At 42.0% G+C, this 18,258-nt stretch overlaps 1 protein-coding gene across 8 annotated transcripts in view; it reads left to right on the plus strand.

Moving 5' to 3' along the window:
• The window catches only part of RPTOR (regulatory associated protein of MTOR complex 1), a 305,325-nt gene that overhangs the window by 158,380 nt on the left and 128,687 nt on the right, over positions 1–18,258 (plus strand). For 7 of the 8 annotated variants that reach the window (XM_043527662.1, XM_043527663.1, XM_043527665.1 and 4 more), the window contains one exon: positions 2,099–2,158. The exons of the other annotated variant lie outside the window; for it this stretch is intronic. In XM_043527662.1, coding sequence (XP_043383597.1) covers positions 2,099–2,158 — 60 coding nt within the window. The remainder of the gene's footprint in view (positions 1–2,098; positions 2,159–18,258) is intronic. 8 annotated transcript variants of the gene reach the window in all.

Here is an 18,258-nt window from a genome sequence, read left to right on the forward strand (position 1 = left end):
CCAAAAGCTCCCAAAGGAAGTGCTTAGTGACAGCTTCGTAATGTGTATTATTTGGGGAAATGCCTTTTGGCAGCTGACCCTCAAAGGTGCGCTTTATTTTCCTATTTTAGAAATAGAAGGAAACGCTTGACACAGTGATAATTTTCCCAACTCCGCTATCCTGAATGCTTGGGGGTGTGTGGGAGCCATCTGCCAGAATTCCTTGCAAGAAAAGAAGCTAAAGGATCCATTTGCCTTGTGGCAAGTGACCTGTGCTGCTAGACAAGAGACTACGGTTCAATTCTTGGTCTCCTATAGTGTGTACTGTAAGGGACTGGGAGTGCTGAGCACTCATACTCATCTCTCAATGGCCTGCAGCTAGACTGCCTTATTCTGTGATCCTATTAGATTTCACTAACTAAGCAGGGTTAGTTCAGGTCAGTGTTTGGAGGGGAGACCTCCAAAGAAAATACCTGATGCGGCATAAATTGGTGGTGGTGAGTCAAAAGGTGGCATTCTTCTTTCTGAGGAAGTAGTGAATGAATGCACAATGGCTGCAGCATGTCTTTAGGGAATGGTGTGGTCATCTTTTGGATGAGACATAAATCGGAGGCCTTGGCCAATGTAGTTATAAAATCCCATGGCACTCTTTATATGAATGGGGCATTAAAGCAGGTGTCTCAGTCAAATTCCAGCTCTGGCTACATTCTGCCTCCTTAAATTCCCCCTGCATTTTGGAGCTGGTGGTTTTCTTCACTGTTGGGCAGTATTGCCATGCAATTTCACCCCATAGGGATTAATGTTTCAGCAATGGTTGTAGGGGGTCCCCATGTAGAAATTGTCTTTCAATTTAAGGTCCTTTAGGATGGAAGGCACAGAATATCAGAAAGAACCACTAGCTGACTGTGACACCATTGAGCTTTTCTGAGCCTTGCCCTATGATTGGCTAGAAAGAGGGTGGCTGCAATGCATATTCTGGAAAATAGGGTGTAAAACAGGGAAAGCTGGAGGGTCCTCAGAACTCCACCAGGTAGATGTGTACTCCCTGTGCATCAAGGAGCACAGATGTCTGGGGTTCTTGCTCACTGCTGTACCATGGGGAATTGGGCAGATACTTTCCCCACTTATTGGGGATGGAAGTGGCACAGCCATGGATTGGGTTGGAAACGGAGGTGGAGGATTCTCTTCCCTGGCCCCAAAGGAATCTCCCAGCACACAGCCCTGCTGCTTAGACAGTTGCTGGAATGAGGATCTAAGCCTTAGGCAGTTGATCCCCTCTGGTTTCAGCCTGTCTTCAGATTCAAGGTCCCATTCAATAGATTTTCTCTCCAATCACAAAGGCTAGAAACTTTTTTTTAAAATCTGAACATGTGTCTGCTGGAAATGGTTTGTGACACTCTGCACAAGAGGCCTGGGGATGTGGTGGAGTCAGTGGAGCAACTCCCCCAAGAAGTCTGGAGAGAGGGAGCTGGTGCATGAGAATTGGGCATGTATCTTCTTCTCCACTTCAGATTAGCTAGTCTGGGAGTCTCTAGATACGGCAAACCACAGAGTTAACTGGACTCTGTAATTTTCAGTGCGGGCAGTTCTGAAATTGTGGTGCCTTTAATTGCTGGAGAAATGGAATCAATGTTTTATATTTTAAAATTATATAACGCAGGTGTGTGTTCTTGACACGTTGCTGTTGTGCTCTGTCTTCCCTCCCCACTGCAGTGCCAGGTCTCTTCAAGGAAACCCAGCCAATGCAGATCATTATTTCACTACCGTACACGAGCTCTGCTTTATTTCATGTCTTGCTCCCCCTCTCAAGGGACTCTGCTGGATGACTGTGTACCTTTTTTTTTCTCTCCGTGTGTTGGGAAACTTGTCACTGTGGCAGTTGCAATACCACAAGCTTGTCACCGTGACGATGGAAATCACTGCACGACCATGAGGGCGACAAATGTTGAGAGCCTTGTTTGATTCTCATTATGCCGCCGCAAAGTTTTCCAAACCGAATTATATTTTAAAAGCAAAAACACTGTAATAACCGTCTTTCTCATTCTTTCCACAGAACTTCCAAGCGTCCTGTCATTAAATATTTAATTAGTATGAATTATTGTTCTTCTGTTCTCCACAGGTTTTGCATGCAGAAGAGTGTCAGATTGGTGCCAGGAGTCACGCTGGATTTAATAGAGAAGTAAGCAAGATTTTATGATATTAAAACTACTGCTTTCCTGGCTTCCATTATTATAGTTGGTTTGATGGAGAGGGGAAATTGCTTTTTAGTCACATTGTCCTCAAGATCCTTTCATTCTGCTTGTGGGCGTGCACCTCTTTGGGGTGCTTCTGTTGCCCAAGATTCATTTGGTGGTACCAAGTTTCCCTCTGCTCATTTTTCTTTGACTGTCTAACCCGTTAGTCCTTTGTTTTGCATTCATTCTCATGTCTATGGTGTGTCTCATTATATTGTCTTACCACAGGCTGGCAGAACAAGCAGTGACTATGGAAGCAAGAAATCATGCAGGGAACACTGTTTAGATGGAGTCTTACGCTTGCCCTAGAGCTTTGCTCGGACCTTTTAACTTACAGGTCACCAAGGTCTCATTCCTGATATGTTGAACATACACTTGCCTGACAACTGTCAGCCCAGAATCCAAACTTCGGTCACCTTTTTGGCAGTCAATATTGTCAAGCCACCTAGCTAGTTGTTTTGGGCACATATTGAGAGAGTTTGTCAACGGGGGTCAATGGAGATGTTAGATAATGCTCATAGCCTTAAATTTTTGGAGTTACAACTTCGCACGCATTAAGGTCACATGTGAAATTAGTTTAATAGTCTCAGCCTATACCCTAGCTAACATAAAACCATGTGGCAAAAGCCTCTGCTTAAGGCAGGCAAAGGCTGCTGTAGTAGAGAATGTCTAAATTCAGGCAATGAGGTACATTGGTAGAGCTATATGGGAGCATACAACTGAAATGGCTCCTGCAGGTCTGGTGTTTAGATGCATTGGCAGAGCTATGTCCAGGGGAGACTGGCACTGGAATAGCATGGAGTACTGCAGGCCAGGATTGGGATGCACTGGCAGAGCTGTTTTGGGTGCATAGTGCTGGAACTCTGCAGGGGAAGCTTTCACAATACTTGTCTGAGGTATGAATGTCTCTCGACATAGCTATCGTTTTCTCTTTTATGACCCATAAAATCCATTCAATACCCTGAGCCTGTGTATGTGGGTGTGTAAAATCAGAAAAAAAAGACGTGTTTTGTCACTTCCTCAGCACGCTCTAGTGTTCTTTCTGCCTAATAATGGTATTATATTTCGATCCTTAATGTCATGGATACCCATAATAATCCTTTCATCCAAGCAATACTTGACCAGACTACTGGTTAATGGACAGCCCAGGGCAAAATGATGGACTAAGTAAACTCTTCTCTAAAGCATAGTCCAGGTTATGCAAGCCACCCAAGCTATTGAAAAACTAAATCATAATTCATCTACTGCATTCTTTGTTTTCAAAGAGTTTTTATAGGAAGGTATTTTTTGCCATCAGGTGAGGTAGTACATATTTGTGTGGATGGTCTCTGAGATCTGTGCCACATGGTTCGTATTTTCAAGCTTCCTATTCTTAGAACATTGTTGTGTACCCAAGTTAAATTAGCTTGGAACAATTAAAATAAAAGAGAATTCAATTTCTGAGATGTTTGCCTTGAGAAATGCTCATTGTCAAGATTAATTAGAATAGGCCATGGGCTCGGACTTCTGACACGTGAATGTTTAAAGCCAGTTATCCTCTTTCAATTCTTCAGGATTTGAGTCATTCATTCATTCAGGTGAAAGGCATTCTCTGTGGTGTTCGGAGGGGTTGGGTTGGGGTATTTAATCGGTGGGTAGCTAGTAGTAGTGTTTTAATGTATTATTTCTTGCTTTTTTAAATAGGTTTCTGTAGAGTACAGTGATTTGCAACTATCATTCATTGGTCCCAGACTGCCAGTAGGAAATGATATTTTGCAACAATGGTGATGAGTGTAGGATTCCATCAGCTAAAATTCCCAGTTCAATGCGCACTGTCTTCTTTTTTGGCTTATTGCATTGGTAAAGTAGATCCATGTTGAATAACCTGCACATTTTAACCCCAAATAAATTTCAAAGTGTAGTTGAATGCCAGAAAACCTTCCGTGTCATATACTTTAGGAGATAGGTCTATATCAGGCTCTTGAGCAGCTTTTAAGTGTTTAACCATTATGGAAGCCATGCTGACATCAAAAATTTGATCTATGTGAAAATGGGTCCAGCATCTACAAGCCAAATTATGATTCTATTAACCTTAACTTCAAAGGCAGTAATGCATAAATGGGTTCAGACCATGTTCAAGAGATCCAGTAGACAAAGAACAGGCTTGTGGTATAAAGGAGGAGGCTGAAATCACTGAGGGTCCCTCATGTGATCCTCAACTGACATGAAACTGTAACTAGGCAAAGCCCTGCTGGAAGGGTTTGAAGGACTGGAACCCACCAGGGTCTCCGTGTGGAAGATGGGTGACACCTGGTAAGCTTGGCATGCCTGTAGATTGTTTGTTGTTTTATTATATGCTTTCTCGGTAATGTTTTTGTCCTAAATAAATGTGAAGGCTGGCTGGTCACTGGTAAACACATTCAGACCCTAGAAGAAAGCAGAATGGCTGGGGCTGGACAAACGTCAGAGCTGCTGGGATAAGCACAGTGAATTGCCAAGGACCTGCAACCTTAAATTTCTTGTTAAGGAAAGTGATGCAGGTCGCCACCCATAGAGAGGTGATGGTTGGAGACCGGAAACCTAATCGGGGTCCGTGAGCAGATGACGGAGGGGGCAGAGTGCATTTAACCCCGGAACTGTGACAGCACTTATCCGCTTGTTTCTGAGTGAGGATCCAGCCCAAACCATTGACTAAAACTGGCAGAGCAAGGCCCTTGGGTAGTGACAGATTCTGTAGGAAAACAAAGAGAAATCTCTTCAGCTCATTGTCTGTGAAAAAGAAGCCGATGTAAAATGGGGTCAGAAATCTGTTTGCTAAAGTAAATAAAAGAACTAGGAGAATTAATTCAGCTTTCATCCCTCTCCAGAACTATATTACATTTTCCCTCCCATAACTCATGAGCCATGTTGAGCTTTTAGGTTTTGTTTTCATTACACCAGCAGTGAACACATTTGATTTTTCTTTTTCCTGTTTGCAATATGCTTTGTGGATTTTTAACTGAGGTTTTCTAAGTCACACATTGCACATGGCAGCAATGTTTATGCTGATTCATCCCATCAATTGCTATAAAATCTTCATGTCAACTTATAGTATTTTTGAATAGTATGGGTTTTTAACTAATGCACTGTGCAAGGTGCAGGGAAAATGGATCAGCGTTCCTTGTAATCTGTGAGTAATCGGAAGTGACTCATTCATTTCTGTTTCTTATTCTATCTTGCTTTCTGATTATTGAAGGGAAAATAGAACCTCCCCAGCCCAACTCAGCAAAGCTACCAAAAGAAGCTCTTAAAATTGTTTTCAGTAATGTGTCAGTGAAGCAACAGCTGCACTTCTCCATTGGATACTGTGCCCTATGGCAGAGCATGCCACTTGTCCTTGGGCGAGAGTGTTTGCAAGGAGGTGAGGAGCAGAAAAGAAACCTGCACAGGGGTTGTTCTGTCTGTCTCATCTCAACGCGCACCATGCCTGCTAATGCTCTTTCAGAAGCTGAGGGTGATCATCTGGTGGCCTGAGGGTTCCTCTCTTTACTCTTAGGCTTGCCGGGGTTCGATTTTTATCAGTAACTGTCGGTAAACGTCAATTTCAGCTGGCACAATGCAGTTGATGAAAAATTATATCAACCAGTAACAGTGGGTGTGCCTGCAGGGTTCGGCGGTCACCAGCCCTGCAGCCGTGCAGGGAACCCTCAGCAGCCCTGCTGTCGTGGGAGTGAGTGAGTACGTCTGTGACTGCGGAGCTGCAGGGGGCTCCCTGCGCTGTCTCAGGGTTGGTGACACCTGATCGCTGCAATACAAGGTGTGGGAGGAGGCCGTGTTCCTGGTGGAGCAATCTTAAAAATAAGGATTGATAAAAATCATCAAAATTGGGGGGGAGAAAAAAAGGCTGTCAAGCCTACTTACCCTTGTGCGGACAGAGGGATGTTGTCCTGAACAGTTCTGATTTTGAGCTGTCTGGAAAGCAAAACTAAGAGATTCTGTCTTTAAACCCTGAAGGAATCGTCAATACAAGTGGAGATCTCCTGGGGGTACCACATAAATGTATTATTAAGCACTGACATATGAAATAACAATTAAGTTAATTATCATTAAGAATATTCCGTGTGGAAGGATATCTGTCTTTCCAACTGGCTTAAGAAGTTAGACTAGGGAAATAAGCTCTCAAGGCCTGTGTGTGCCAGGAGACCAACCTGCTTCCCTTACTACGGGGATGAGAATACTATTGGGAGGGGCATACAGTTTCAGGGGCACCGTGAAGGGAAGAGCCTAAAGAGGACAGAGTTGAAGCTCTCCTTTTCCTAGCCCCAAAGGATTAGACATGCTCAGAGGGGAAGAAGTGGCATTTCTTCTTATGGTGAGAGAGACTCTGTCCTCCCCTTCCAGGAGTAGGCACAGAAGACTAGTCACTGCCTCCCTAGGTTTCTGCATCCTGAGAGGTTACTAAAATGAGTTGAACACCAGTGTCCTCATCTGTTTTCCTCTTCTAATGTTTTGCCTTAGAACAAGGGGTATCCATGTCAGACATGGCTGGTCCCCTTTAACTGAGTCACCTGAACCTACAGCTGGAGTACAAGGTACTTGAGATTGGGCTTGTAATATTGCTAGAAATTCTAGCACCAAACATGGTAGTCAGTAATAGCTAGGTGTTTTGCCTTTGGAGCTGTGCACTTCCTTTAAACCCAGATTATTGGTACAAGATGCTCCCAGTCTTGCAGTGGTATTTTCAAAAGAACTTGAATTCAAGTGGAACAGTTTGAGTTCCATTACAGGAGGCTTCCACAATATCCAGCATTAATGAGCTAAGAATGGTCAGGCACTCTCATCACCTGACTGGCAGGTGTAACTAGCATTCCTTCACAGGTCATTAATGATAATCCACTGCAAATATGTGAGTACCTCAAGGTGAAATGGAGGAGAAAACGTCGTCTCCTTTGAAAATCCGTTCTGTTTCACTGCTAGGTGGGAATACAATGTGCGAAGGCACTAGCTGAACTTGAAAATGCAGGAAATCTATGCTGTGTAACTGGGCAGCTATGTGTTATACTGCTTATAAATAGCCAGTTGCAGAAGGGTTCAGCATAGTCTCAAAGATGTAAAATCATAAATTAAGGGGCAGGGGAAAGGGATTAATCATTAAACTGCTAAGTATCGACAAAGCTGTTGAGCTGGCTGCCAAGATGGGTTTCTGGATTTATTGTGTAATGTGGCTGGGTGACATACACATGTCCTTATTGCGGTCATCTTTTTGTGTTTTTAAGGCAAATGGGGCTAAGAGTCCTTGTATAACTCCAAATTGAAAATGACAAAACTGAGATTTCTACCAGTGGGTGAGGTAATATCTTTTATTGGACCAACTTCTGTTGGTGAGAGAGTCGACCTTACGCAGAGCTCTTCTTCGGGTCTGGGAAACATGACTACATCAATGCTGTATTCTCTACCAGTGTCATTTTAAACCCACCTGAGCCACTTGTATCTTCTACCTCTCCCCGTGAATCTGTTCCATGTATTTGCAATAGCAGCATTTTAAGCAATGAAATAAGAAAAGTCAGAGTATATTAAAACAGGCAGATGTTGTGGGAACGGGGCGAGCGGTTTACTTTGTTGGCTTTGTTCTTTAGTCTGAACAAAATCCTAAGCACTGTAAATTGGTGACATAATCAGTTACTAAAATCTTTCTGTATTATCTAGAGCAACGTTATATAAAAATTGTTGCCAAACAGATGTTATGAATCCACATGTTATAAAAGCATAACATTAGGAGAGAGTTAACATACGTTACTGATTTTGCTAGATTTGTAATAATTCTAAAACCTAAATACTTAAAGCTAGAATAATTCATTTGTTTCAGCAAGCTTGGGCTCCCACCCCCCCACCCGCGCATTGGGGCAGCAAGGCTCGGGCAGGCTCAAGCTTCAGTCCTCCTTCCTGGGGTCGTGTAATAATTTTTTTTGTCAGAAGGGGGTCACGGTGCAATGAAGTTTGAGAACCCCTGATCTCGAAGAAAGAACATATGAAATAACAATTAAGTTAATTATCATTAAGAATATTCCGTGTGGAAGGATATCTGTCTTTCCAACTGGCTTAAGAAGTTAGACTAGGGAAATAAGCTCTCAAGGCCTGTGTGTGCCAGGAGACCAACCTGCATATGTAGAACCTAGAGGAGCAAGCTAAGGGATTTTCCATTTCTAATTTATTACTGGATTTATTAATTCCTTCTGGGTGTCATTAATGTACTTTTTAGGAGGGCTCTGAATGAGGTGAGGACAGTGGTTTGGTGAACTGTGATTGGGAAGTCATTGCATGTGTAAAGGTTGCTGTTGAAAAAAGCTCAGAGATGGGAGAGGGAAATTAATGGGACATCAAGCAGAGCAGGTATGCAAAAGATCTGAGATGTGTACAGAGGTAGAATCCTCCAGGGTCCTGGAGGTGAGGATGAGAAGTTATAACTCAATACTACTGACTAGTGGGAACAAGTGGAGGGAGGTTCATGGTTCGGTCGAATGAGAAAAATAATGATTGCACCAGCAATTCTGCATGTACTAGAGAGGAGCCATATTGGTTTCAGGGAGGTCAGAGACAGAGGAGGTTGTTGCAGAGGTTAAGGCAGGAGGTGACACGGGTATGGACAAGTGTTTTGGGGATAAGTAGGGGAAAGGGTCAGATTTGTGAGATATTGTGGAAGGAAAAAATGGGGCCGGGAGGGGGGCGTGTGTGTGTGTGTGAATCAGAACTCCACTCTGTAAAGTCGGTTGTCCTTCCTAAGGCTTGTTGGTTTTGCTCTTAGACCTCTTAGCCAATTCGGATTTTATGTAGCCGTTGGCAACTATGGCTCAGTGCAGGTGAATCTCTGCTTTCCAGTGAGCTAGCTTGCTATTTTTACCCAGGTGTAGGAATCAGTTTGCCTGAAACAGATGACCGATGACTCCCCTAGGTCAAAAAGCAAAACAGTTGCTTGGCCTTTTAGTCCTTTGCTTTGGCCACCACACCCTGCGTAGTATATTTCCTTTGCTGTTGCTGAGACCAGAAATCAAGCGTTTCTCAGTGTTGCACTCAAATTCCTCACAGTGCTTCAGGGGGCACTTGTTACAAGAGTTTTTTCTGAGTTCTTGCTCCTTCTTGATATCTCCATAACATGCTTTTTAGAAGAGCTGCCTTCCTGAAAAATGTTCTGATTGAAGGTTCCTGAGGATAGCAAACATTAAAACCTTTTCATCATAATCTGATAAAGATATCAATTATAGAGAACACATGTTTTTATTATAGTCCCAAGACAAGTCTAGCTAGACAGTAGTGTATAATGTAATTTATAATTTATCTGTCTTTAAACCTGGGAAAGGAGTTTATTTCTAATTAAGATGACGAGTTTGGGAGTAAATTACTCTGCACCTTCTTTGAAGAGCCCAGATTTCTAATTATCTAGACTAACCCAGCAGCCTGATGAATAAGCATGTTGCTGCCTCTACAGTGCGTTTATATTACCAATCCTTTGAGAGGGAGCCAAAATAATCCATATTTTGGAACTAATACTGGAGCTCAGTAATACAGTTTTTAAAAGAAACATAGAGAATGTGAGGAAACCTGGGAAGCTCAGGGGACTGAGAATGACATAGAGTGCTTTTTTCCAGCGGGGCCATTTGTTAGTGTCTGGTACAGATAATTAGTGAGCAGAAGTCCCTCTCATCTGATCACTGTTGAATTTTTTTGTCTGAAATGAGTTAATGGTTACAATAATTTGTAATGACCAAATATCCATGGTAAAAGAAACCCACCACAACTGACATGAATCATATTCCCTTGCCCCCAGTGTTTTGTTACACATCTTAGCAAACATACCATGTTCTCTGTGGGGCATGGACAGTCTTCTAAACCCTCAATGTAGTCCCTGCAGATCAGGGTTGAGTCACGTAGGCGGGAGCAGGATAGCTTGCCTTGCAACTGCCTGTTCTGTAGCTGTTTGAGAACACAGATCTCAAGTCTCCAGGTCTGTCAATCAAGCACCTTTCAGCAGCACAAAATTCACTTTACAAAAATTACTAGAAATAACAAGTTTGGTACTAAAATTACCTTTGTTTCCATTATAACTGTTATGGGGTGTCACAGGCTGGAAATCAGTAATTCATTAGTGTCTGTCAGTCACTGATAAGATGAGTAATGATTCACAAGGAACTAATTTAGAGATGAAGTGGGAAAAACAAAACCCCAAGAGACTGCACAGCAGAAAGAATGTGAGTAATTGGGGAAAATGTGGAAATCAGGCTGTAAAGTAACAAAATAACAAATGCCCAGAGAATCTTAATTAGTCCGAGTTGCCTTTAGAACAGTAGATCGGAATGGTGGCAACGTAGTATGATTAGTTAGTTAACAGTAGTTTAGTTTTTCATCTCTGGAGATACCAGTTCAAATTATGAGTAGGTCCGGGACACTTAGTAATTTTTAGACATCCCAAACCAACACGCCATTTGTTGTGGATTAGCAGTGTCTACTCAAGAGAGACCCAGGACTGGACTGAGATGAGAGTCACACACTCAACATAAGACAAAACCCAACACATTCAAAATAGCCTCTCATCCCTTCCCCTCTCTTTCTTTCTCTTCTCCTCCTCCCTCCCCCCCCCCCCCCCCCCGCATTAGGGAAAATTCAACAGAAGCAGAACACCAAGAAACCTGGTAGGAGAAGGGAATGAAGACACCTTTTCTGCATGGCATTTTGATAGCAAAGTCCTGGAACTGTAACAAGCTCAGTTTCAAACATTTGGAGCACTAATTTCCTCTTATCGTATGCTCAGTTGATCATGTACTTTGGCATTCAGAATGTGATCATCCTTCCCTTTAACAGCCTTTGGTTTTGTATAAATTCATTTCCCCTGGTGCTGGCTGTGTGCTTCCTTGGATACCAGTATGTATTAGCCACATGTCAGTAAGGGAGAACGAGGCTTTACGTGACTCGCACTTTTCCCCTTAGAATTCCATGAAGGGCCTTTTACAGTTGTCAGAATCAAACTGTTGTTCTCACTATACAAAGCTCTGTTCTCAGCTCCCTTCCATTGCTTTTGAAGTCAAAGATAATTGCTTTTATCACTTTTCTTTCCTGAGGGTTGGCATGTCCAGCAAGTTCTTGCTCATCTATTTAAAGCAAACTCCATCCAGCAGTTGCCACCTTTTCCCAGTAGCCATTAGCAATGACATTCTTTCATTCCATCTGAAAGCGTCAGGAGGATCAGACCTGTTCATGTTTTGATAAGAATGGCACTGGCTTCATCCGTTTTTAAATAAACAAAATTGTTGTTTACACTAAACATAATTCTTTTAAATAGTATGCACAGCATGACTTTGTAATCTGTTCTAAAATTTTCTGTCAAAGAAACAGTGCTAGAATTGGTTTTGGGTTGTTTTGTTTTATTTTGCAGCATGGGAATAGTCAGCAAGGTGCATATCTCAGTGTGTGGGAAAGAAATATTATTGATGGCACCAGTAGTGTGGCCTGGTCTATAAGGCAATGAGGTCCTTTACCCAAAGACCTTGCAATCTAAAATAGTCATGAACACACCGAATAAAAACAGTCCAAGGTGTGTGGGAAAGGGAGAGAGAGCAACAGTGGGGAAAGTAATTATTGACCTAGGAGGAAATATAATTCTTATATTTCACCTTCATAGTTCACCTTTGAAGACTACAAACTTTGGACCAAAGCTGGGCAGTTCACAGTCCCAGAGTTCCTTCTAGTCAGTGTAATGGAAGACCCCAAAATTTGGCTTTAAATATATTAGATTTAAACATGTCGGCAACCAAAGGATACGAGAGACAATTTGTCATCATACTTAGCTGACAAACGTGGCTCATTAGTACTTGAGTTGAGGGGTGGGAAAGACTTTTAGATTGTCTTTAAGAATGATGATCCAGAAGGTTTTTTCTTTGGCAATGAATCATTTCTTATTGAAATGGAGCTCTTAGTTTTATCACCGTTGTTAGATAAAGAGCCAGGCGCTGGTATACTGCAAAAGCTTATTGTGTATGCAAAGTAAAGATCATACTCAACAAGATGGTTTTCATGGCAACAGTGTTCCATTGCTTAATAAAGATAGATGGCAGGACTGAAAACAAAGAGACAAAGTTTTAGAACGTTCCAGGATAAATGCTGTCAGAACTTTAACTCTTTTGTTGATTGTCTCAAGGAGGTGAGTGAGGTTTCAGGAGTTAGCCTTATCCTTTAGAATTGTGTCCTTTCTGTATCAGCCACGTGATTGTATGATAATGAGAGAGATGCTCCCTTTGATTGAACTAACCATTGAATTACTGATGTATCTTTCTAGCTGAATGATTTACACTGCAAGATTCTGGCACTAGTGTACCCTTTGGGCTTCCCCTCACATATGCTCTTTGAGACACAAGTAACAAGGAAGGCCCGGAGAGCTAGTAAATAGGATGGGTGATCGGAGCCCAGTGGAGAGAGCTACCATACCTGCTGCCTCACCACATTCCCCAGATCTTAAAAGACAGGCAGGAGAGGGCTCAGTGGTTATACTAGTGGCAGGAGAAAATGGTAAGAATTGGACTGAGGACCTAGCGGGAGCAAGTTCGTAGGTTTGGATAACCATCCCAACTTCGAACTTTCCCTTTCACTGTTTTTGAACACATCAGAGAATATTAACTATAACATCTTGTTCTAACATGTAAGCCGTACATTTTAATGTGCATCTCAATTTTATACACATTAGATGTCCAATAGTAAAGTTAATGCAGTGAAGCTTTTACCAACTGAGGGGGGAAACCTGGCTTCCTTTGAAGTAAATGTTTCCATTGTAATTAAAGTGATTCACAGGATTTTGCTAAATTTCTGAGGACATTGACAGTGGCATCTGGCACAAGTTCAGTGACCTTGACATTTCGTAGTCTGCACTTTTCACAATATACTGCAGTGATTTAGGGCTTTGTAAAGGTGGCTGTTAGGAATAGTTGATGGAAGAACTAATGGATACTGTAGAGATGTTAAATCCCAGCCAAGAGCTGAGGCAGCATGGCCTCCTGTCCCCCCCCTCCCCTTTTATTTTTTTATTTTTGGCCTAGATTTAGAAATGACATCTGTTTGGTCCTTGATGTCAAGGGCTCTCCAGTGATTGTCAAAACATAATATGAAAGACATCAGGAGAAGTGAAACCAGGAAGACAGCAAAATCCCACACAGGACAAACTCTTTGTGGAGCTCTGCTATCTTTTTATAAAAAGATCTTCTACACTTTCCACAGTATGCATCCGATGAAGTGAGCTGTAGGTCACGCAAGCTTATGCTCAAATAAATTGGTTTTTCTCTAAGGTGCCACAAGTCCTCCTTTTCTTTTTGCAAATACAGACTAACACGGCTGCTACTCTGAAACCTGCCCATTCCATGTTTGTTTCTTTTAGTATCCACATACCCAAAATGATAAAAAGCATTTATAATATTATGGTCGGAGGACTGCCTTGAAAGACCTTGTCCTGCAGTGTGCAAGCAAATAGACTGAGAATCTCTGCAGATTGTGTTATCTGAAAACAATTAAGATACTCAAGTCTAAAGAAAATCTGCCTATTCAGTGGAACTCTGCAAAAATAAACAAAACAAAAGCCGACTCTAATTTCTGAAGGGGGATGGAAATGAGACTATTTAATGTAAGCAAACAGTTTTTTATTTTATCGTAAGATTGTGAGAAAGGAAATAAGAAATGCTTTACTTTTCCTCCAACCTTTTATTCCATATTTTTTTCTGTAGCATTAGGCTTCAGCTCCCATAAGTAATGGGTACAGGCTGGTGCTGCTGAATTTCACTGTAGGTTGATTGAGTTTCTAAGGTTGGTTGGTGATGGACTTATTCAATTTTTGGCTGATTAATTATCCCTATTATCAAATTGATCTTTGTTTACCATCTGAGAGTTGAGAATTGCTCCTCCAGTCCCCCTCTGAAGTTAAAATTTGATTCCCAAGCAAAGATGAGATTGACTGTTATCAGATCGTATTCAGATAAAAGCCCTTTCCCCAGATCATTCAGCCTGTCATCCAGGCATCACAAGCAGTTTAATCTATACTGTTGTCACAGGACAGGAGATCAGGACGTCTCATCTAGGAACAGAAGGATTGCTGATTTTTCTAATGCAAAGATTTATCCTGCTAATTTTTCCAAATTTAATTGAGTCTCTGTGTAACATGCAGAATAACAGTGCAGTCAAATACCTTCTAATGTATGCTTGATAGCTGCAATTTAAAATCTATAGGCCCTGGTATGTGTGCAGGTAGACATTATTCAGAATACTGCCTAAGCACTTATATACCTGCCTTCCTCCTGTTCACCTTCTCACCCAATAATAATACATAAACATTTATATAACATGTGTATCTTCAAAGCACTGGCAGACCTTAATGAATTTTCACACTGGGAGAGGGTAGGCAAAAGTTTTATCCCCATTTTATGCATGGGGAAGCTGAGGCACATGGAGAGACAATTTACCAAGGTAACATAGGGTGTCAGAACAGAACAGAGACAGATAATTTTTGATTCCCATCCCATGCACTGGCCAGTAGAGTGCTCTGCCCTTCACAGGCAGACATTCTTTTTCACAATACCTGACAGAGGTTATAGTCTTACAAAGGTTTCTAACATTGTAAATGTTCAGGACTATCACCTACTCTTATCAAATAAATAGGTCTTTAAAAAGCAAACACGTCCACAACACAATCTATGCCCTACTAACGAGCAATTGTTTTCAGTGCCAAGCCTTTTAGTGAGAAAATATAAAACCCCGGACTGTTTCTCAAGAGAATAGCCTGGATTATTCAAGTCTCAGGTTGCTTCTAGGGAATGGCTGCAGGCAGCAACTTCCTATTTCAGCCTGCCATTCACAGCTAAGAGCACCAGCCAAAATACACATCTCTGTGCATCTCACATTTAATAAAGAGAATTAAGTGTGAAGTTGTTCTTGGAAATCTCTCTGCCTCTCCCATCAGCACTGAAATCTGATATTCTGAATTCTGCTCTGATACGAGTTCTTTCTACTTTCTTTGAAAATTAAGTTAAAAGGACAGACAAGTAGCTTAGGATCGATATTTGCCTGAACAAGGAATGCTTTTGGATTCCAGCCATAGTAATATAACTTCACTATTTTATTGTCAAGAATTGTGTGGAATGTAAGTGTATATTTATGTGGAACTTTCACCAAAGAACTTATGTGCCTTTGTGTTCCCTCTGCAGCCGCAGTTAACAAACATGATTTCTAGAGATGTATATTTTTTCTCTCATTCCAAACTAAACTAAGATTTTTTTTTTAAAGTTTTTAATATCAAGCAGCTTGAGAAATACTGAGTTACAACAAGGAAAGACAGACTCCTCCTGAATCCTGCACCAGACATTGTGGATCTCTTCCCACATGTTCGTGTGAATGATCTGAAGATGGCTGGTAACAGGCAAATGATAAATTCAGCTGCATCATTTAGTTTTGTCTCCAGACTTTTAAAGTCTGAACGTGCGTTACGGAAGTGTGATTGGGGTGGATGAGGGGAATCTGTGAGGATAGTTTGCCCAATTTGGGATGCTAATTTTGCCAGTATGATTTTCTTCATGCTAAAGGATATATGTATAATCTGAGAGGTATTGAGACTGATCATGTAGAGTTGGAAAAGTAATGTAGTTCCTAAACTCAAGGAGTGAGAGAGAGTTTAGTGATTTTTGTTTGTTAAAATGACAGATTGTGAACCATGTAGGAATTATTCATTTTATTATAGAAAAACATATGGAAGAGTAATCTGGAGACACTTGAATGGCAGCAGGATGGGGTGGGTTGTAGCTAGCTTCTGTTCTGCTTTTGGTTGTCTATTATGTTGGGTGTTTTTTCTGGGCCTGTGACTCCTCTCTGGTTTTGGGTGGTCTTTTTTTATTTTGAGACTAGGCTCAATGGGATTGATATTGTCTTGAGTTATTTTATAGCACCCTAGATTTTCACAGAATACCTAGAAGGATATTGTCCCTGCTGCAAAGAGTTTACAATCTAAGGCCCTAAACCTGCAAATACTCACATGCTTAATTTTAAGCAGATGAGTAGTCTCGCTGAAGTCAATGCTTAAAGTTAAACATGTTTGTGTGGTAGGATCAGGGTCTAAGTTTTAGGTGTGACATACCCGGGAGAGAGGATAAGAGGAGGGTTTTCAAAGGTTCCAGTAACCAGTGACACAACTGCTTAGATTAAGCATGTGCACTTCTTGGTTAGCCTATCAAGATTTTTTGCTAAATGTAAAAATAAAGAATAAGATTATGAAAATTGTTAATGTTCTTGACATACAGAAAAGGTTAAGGTAAAACAATTCTCTGATTAGCGCATATAAATAAATACCTAGATAGCTGCATTGTGAAAATTTGCTAAATATTTTAGATGAGTCAAACACTGCAATGCAATTAAACTGTTATCATTATTTCAGTGGAAAATTAACATTCAATATTGCAGGTGTGGCCAAACTGTGAGCCACATGTGGCTTTTCGACAGTTCAGCTGCAGCTCACGGAGCTCGGTGCGTCACCCTGTGGGGGGAGGAGGGGCTTCACCCCACAACGGAGCGAGCCAGTGCTCGCAGCTTCAGCCCCACGGGGGGGCGCAGAGGCGCAGGCTTTCAGTCCTGCTGAGGGTGAGTTGGCGCTTGCAGCTTCAGCCCCACGGGGGTGGGCGGGCACGGAGGCTTAGGGTTTCACCCTGCAGCGGGGTGAGCCAGTGATCATGGCTTCAGCCCTGTAGGAGGAGGGGCTCTGCTGCTTGGGGCTTCAGCCCCACAAGAGGAGGCAAGCTGGTGCTGGGGCCTTCAGCCCTGCAGGTGGCACCTTAGCTCCAGCTTCAGCTGCACATGCTCGTTATAACAGGAAATCGCATCACTGTAGTGCTGTGCAGACCTTGTGTGCTCTGATCTCCCTGCATGCTGCACACTACAGCTGTGTTTACTGTTCACAGGTTGCATTTGAATAGTTTTAGATTTAAGTGTTAACCTTACGTTAATTTTGTGGATGACAATGACATCTTCAAAAAGTAAGAAATGCAAGTATGAAGAAGAAAACCAAAATTTTCAGCCAGAATGGAAGGAAGATTTTGCATTCATTAGCAAACGTGGCAAACCCCTGTGCCTAATCTGCAATGCATCGCGCTCTCGCTACAAAGCGAACTTGAAACGTCACGACAAAACGAATCATAATAGCTTTTTGTCTAAGTACCCTCCTGGATCAGAATGAAGGGAAAACAAGCTACCCACATTAAAATTACACCTCAGCAGTCAACAGGCGCGACTTTCTGCCTTCAGTAAGGAAGCTGAGACAACAACTGACTTTTTGCTGTGGCATGGAATATTGCTAAATGTCAGTACTGTGATGGAGAATTTGTTAAGAATATTGCAGAAGTAGGTTGCAGTTTTAGATCCAAGTAACGCAAAAGTTCTCCGACTAATACAGCAAATTCTAATTTTGTGCCACACTATGGAGAGGTGGATCTCCCGGATCGGTGCCGATGTTTCAAGCAAGATGCAAAACGAACTAATAAAGAGTATCTGTGTGTGATGTCTAATTGATCCGTTCCAGGGGTGGTTGCGGTGATTACTGTGCTGTAATAGTAAGATACTGTCTGTACAGAGATTTATATGGAAGAGGAAAGCCTTTAACTGTATCACTTTAAGCTGAAAAGCACCAAGGGTTTCCTCCATCTGCCTTTTTATTACATGCCAAAAAGATACACTGTGGCACATTTTACTTTAATGATGTAAAGCTAGACTATTACCTCGCCATTCACACATCTTACTGGGCTGGCTGCACATTTCTGAAGTCTGGTTATCATAGCTGTTGATACTTTCTTAATAGAGAGGAGCTTAGCTGGGAGAGTGCCAGACTATGTTAGCCCTGAGCCAGGGTTTGAGCACTAATGGGAGAGCTGGGAACTGGGTATGAATGGCTTTGTGTTTCGATGAGGAGGAACAATGGGTGGATCCAATAACAGTCCACACCCACTCCTCTTTAACCAAGAAGTGCAGCCTGTGGAGGTTTTGGGTCCTAGGTAGCATGAATTGTGGTCTGGTCATTTGGATT

The sequence above is a fragment of the Chelonia mydas genome, chromosome 14 (assembly GCF_015237465.2).
Source record: "Chelonia mydas isolate rCheMyd1 chromosome 14, rCheMyd1.pri.v2, whole genome shotgun sequence".
Taxonomy (NCBI): Eukaryota; Metazoa; Chordata; order Testudines; family Cheloniidae; genus Chelonia; species Chelonia mydas.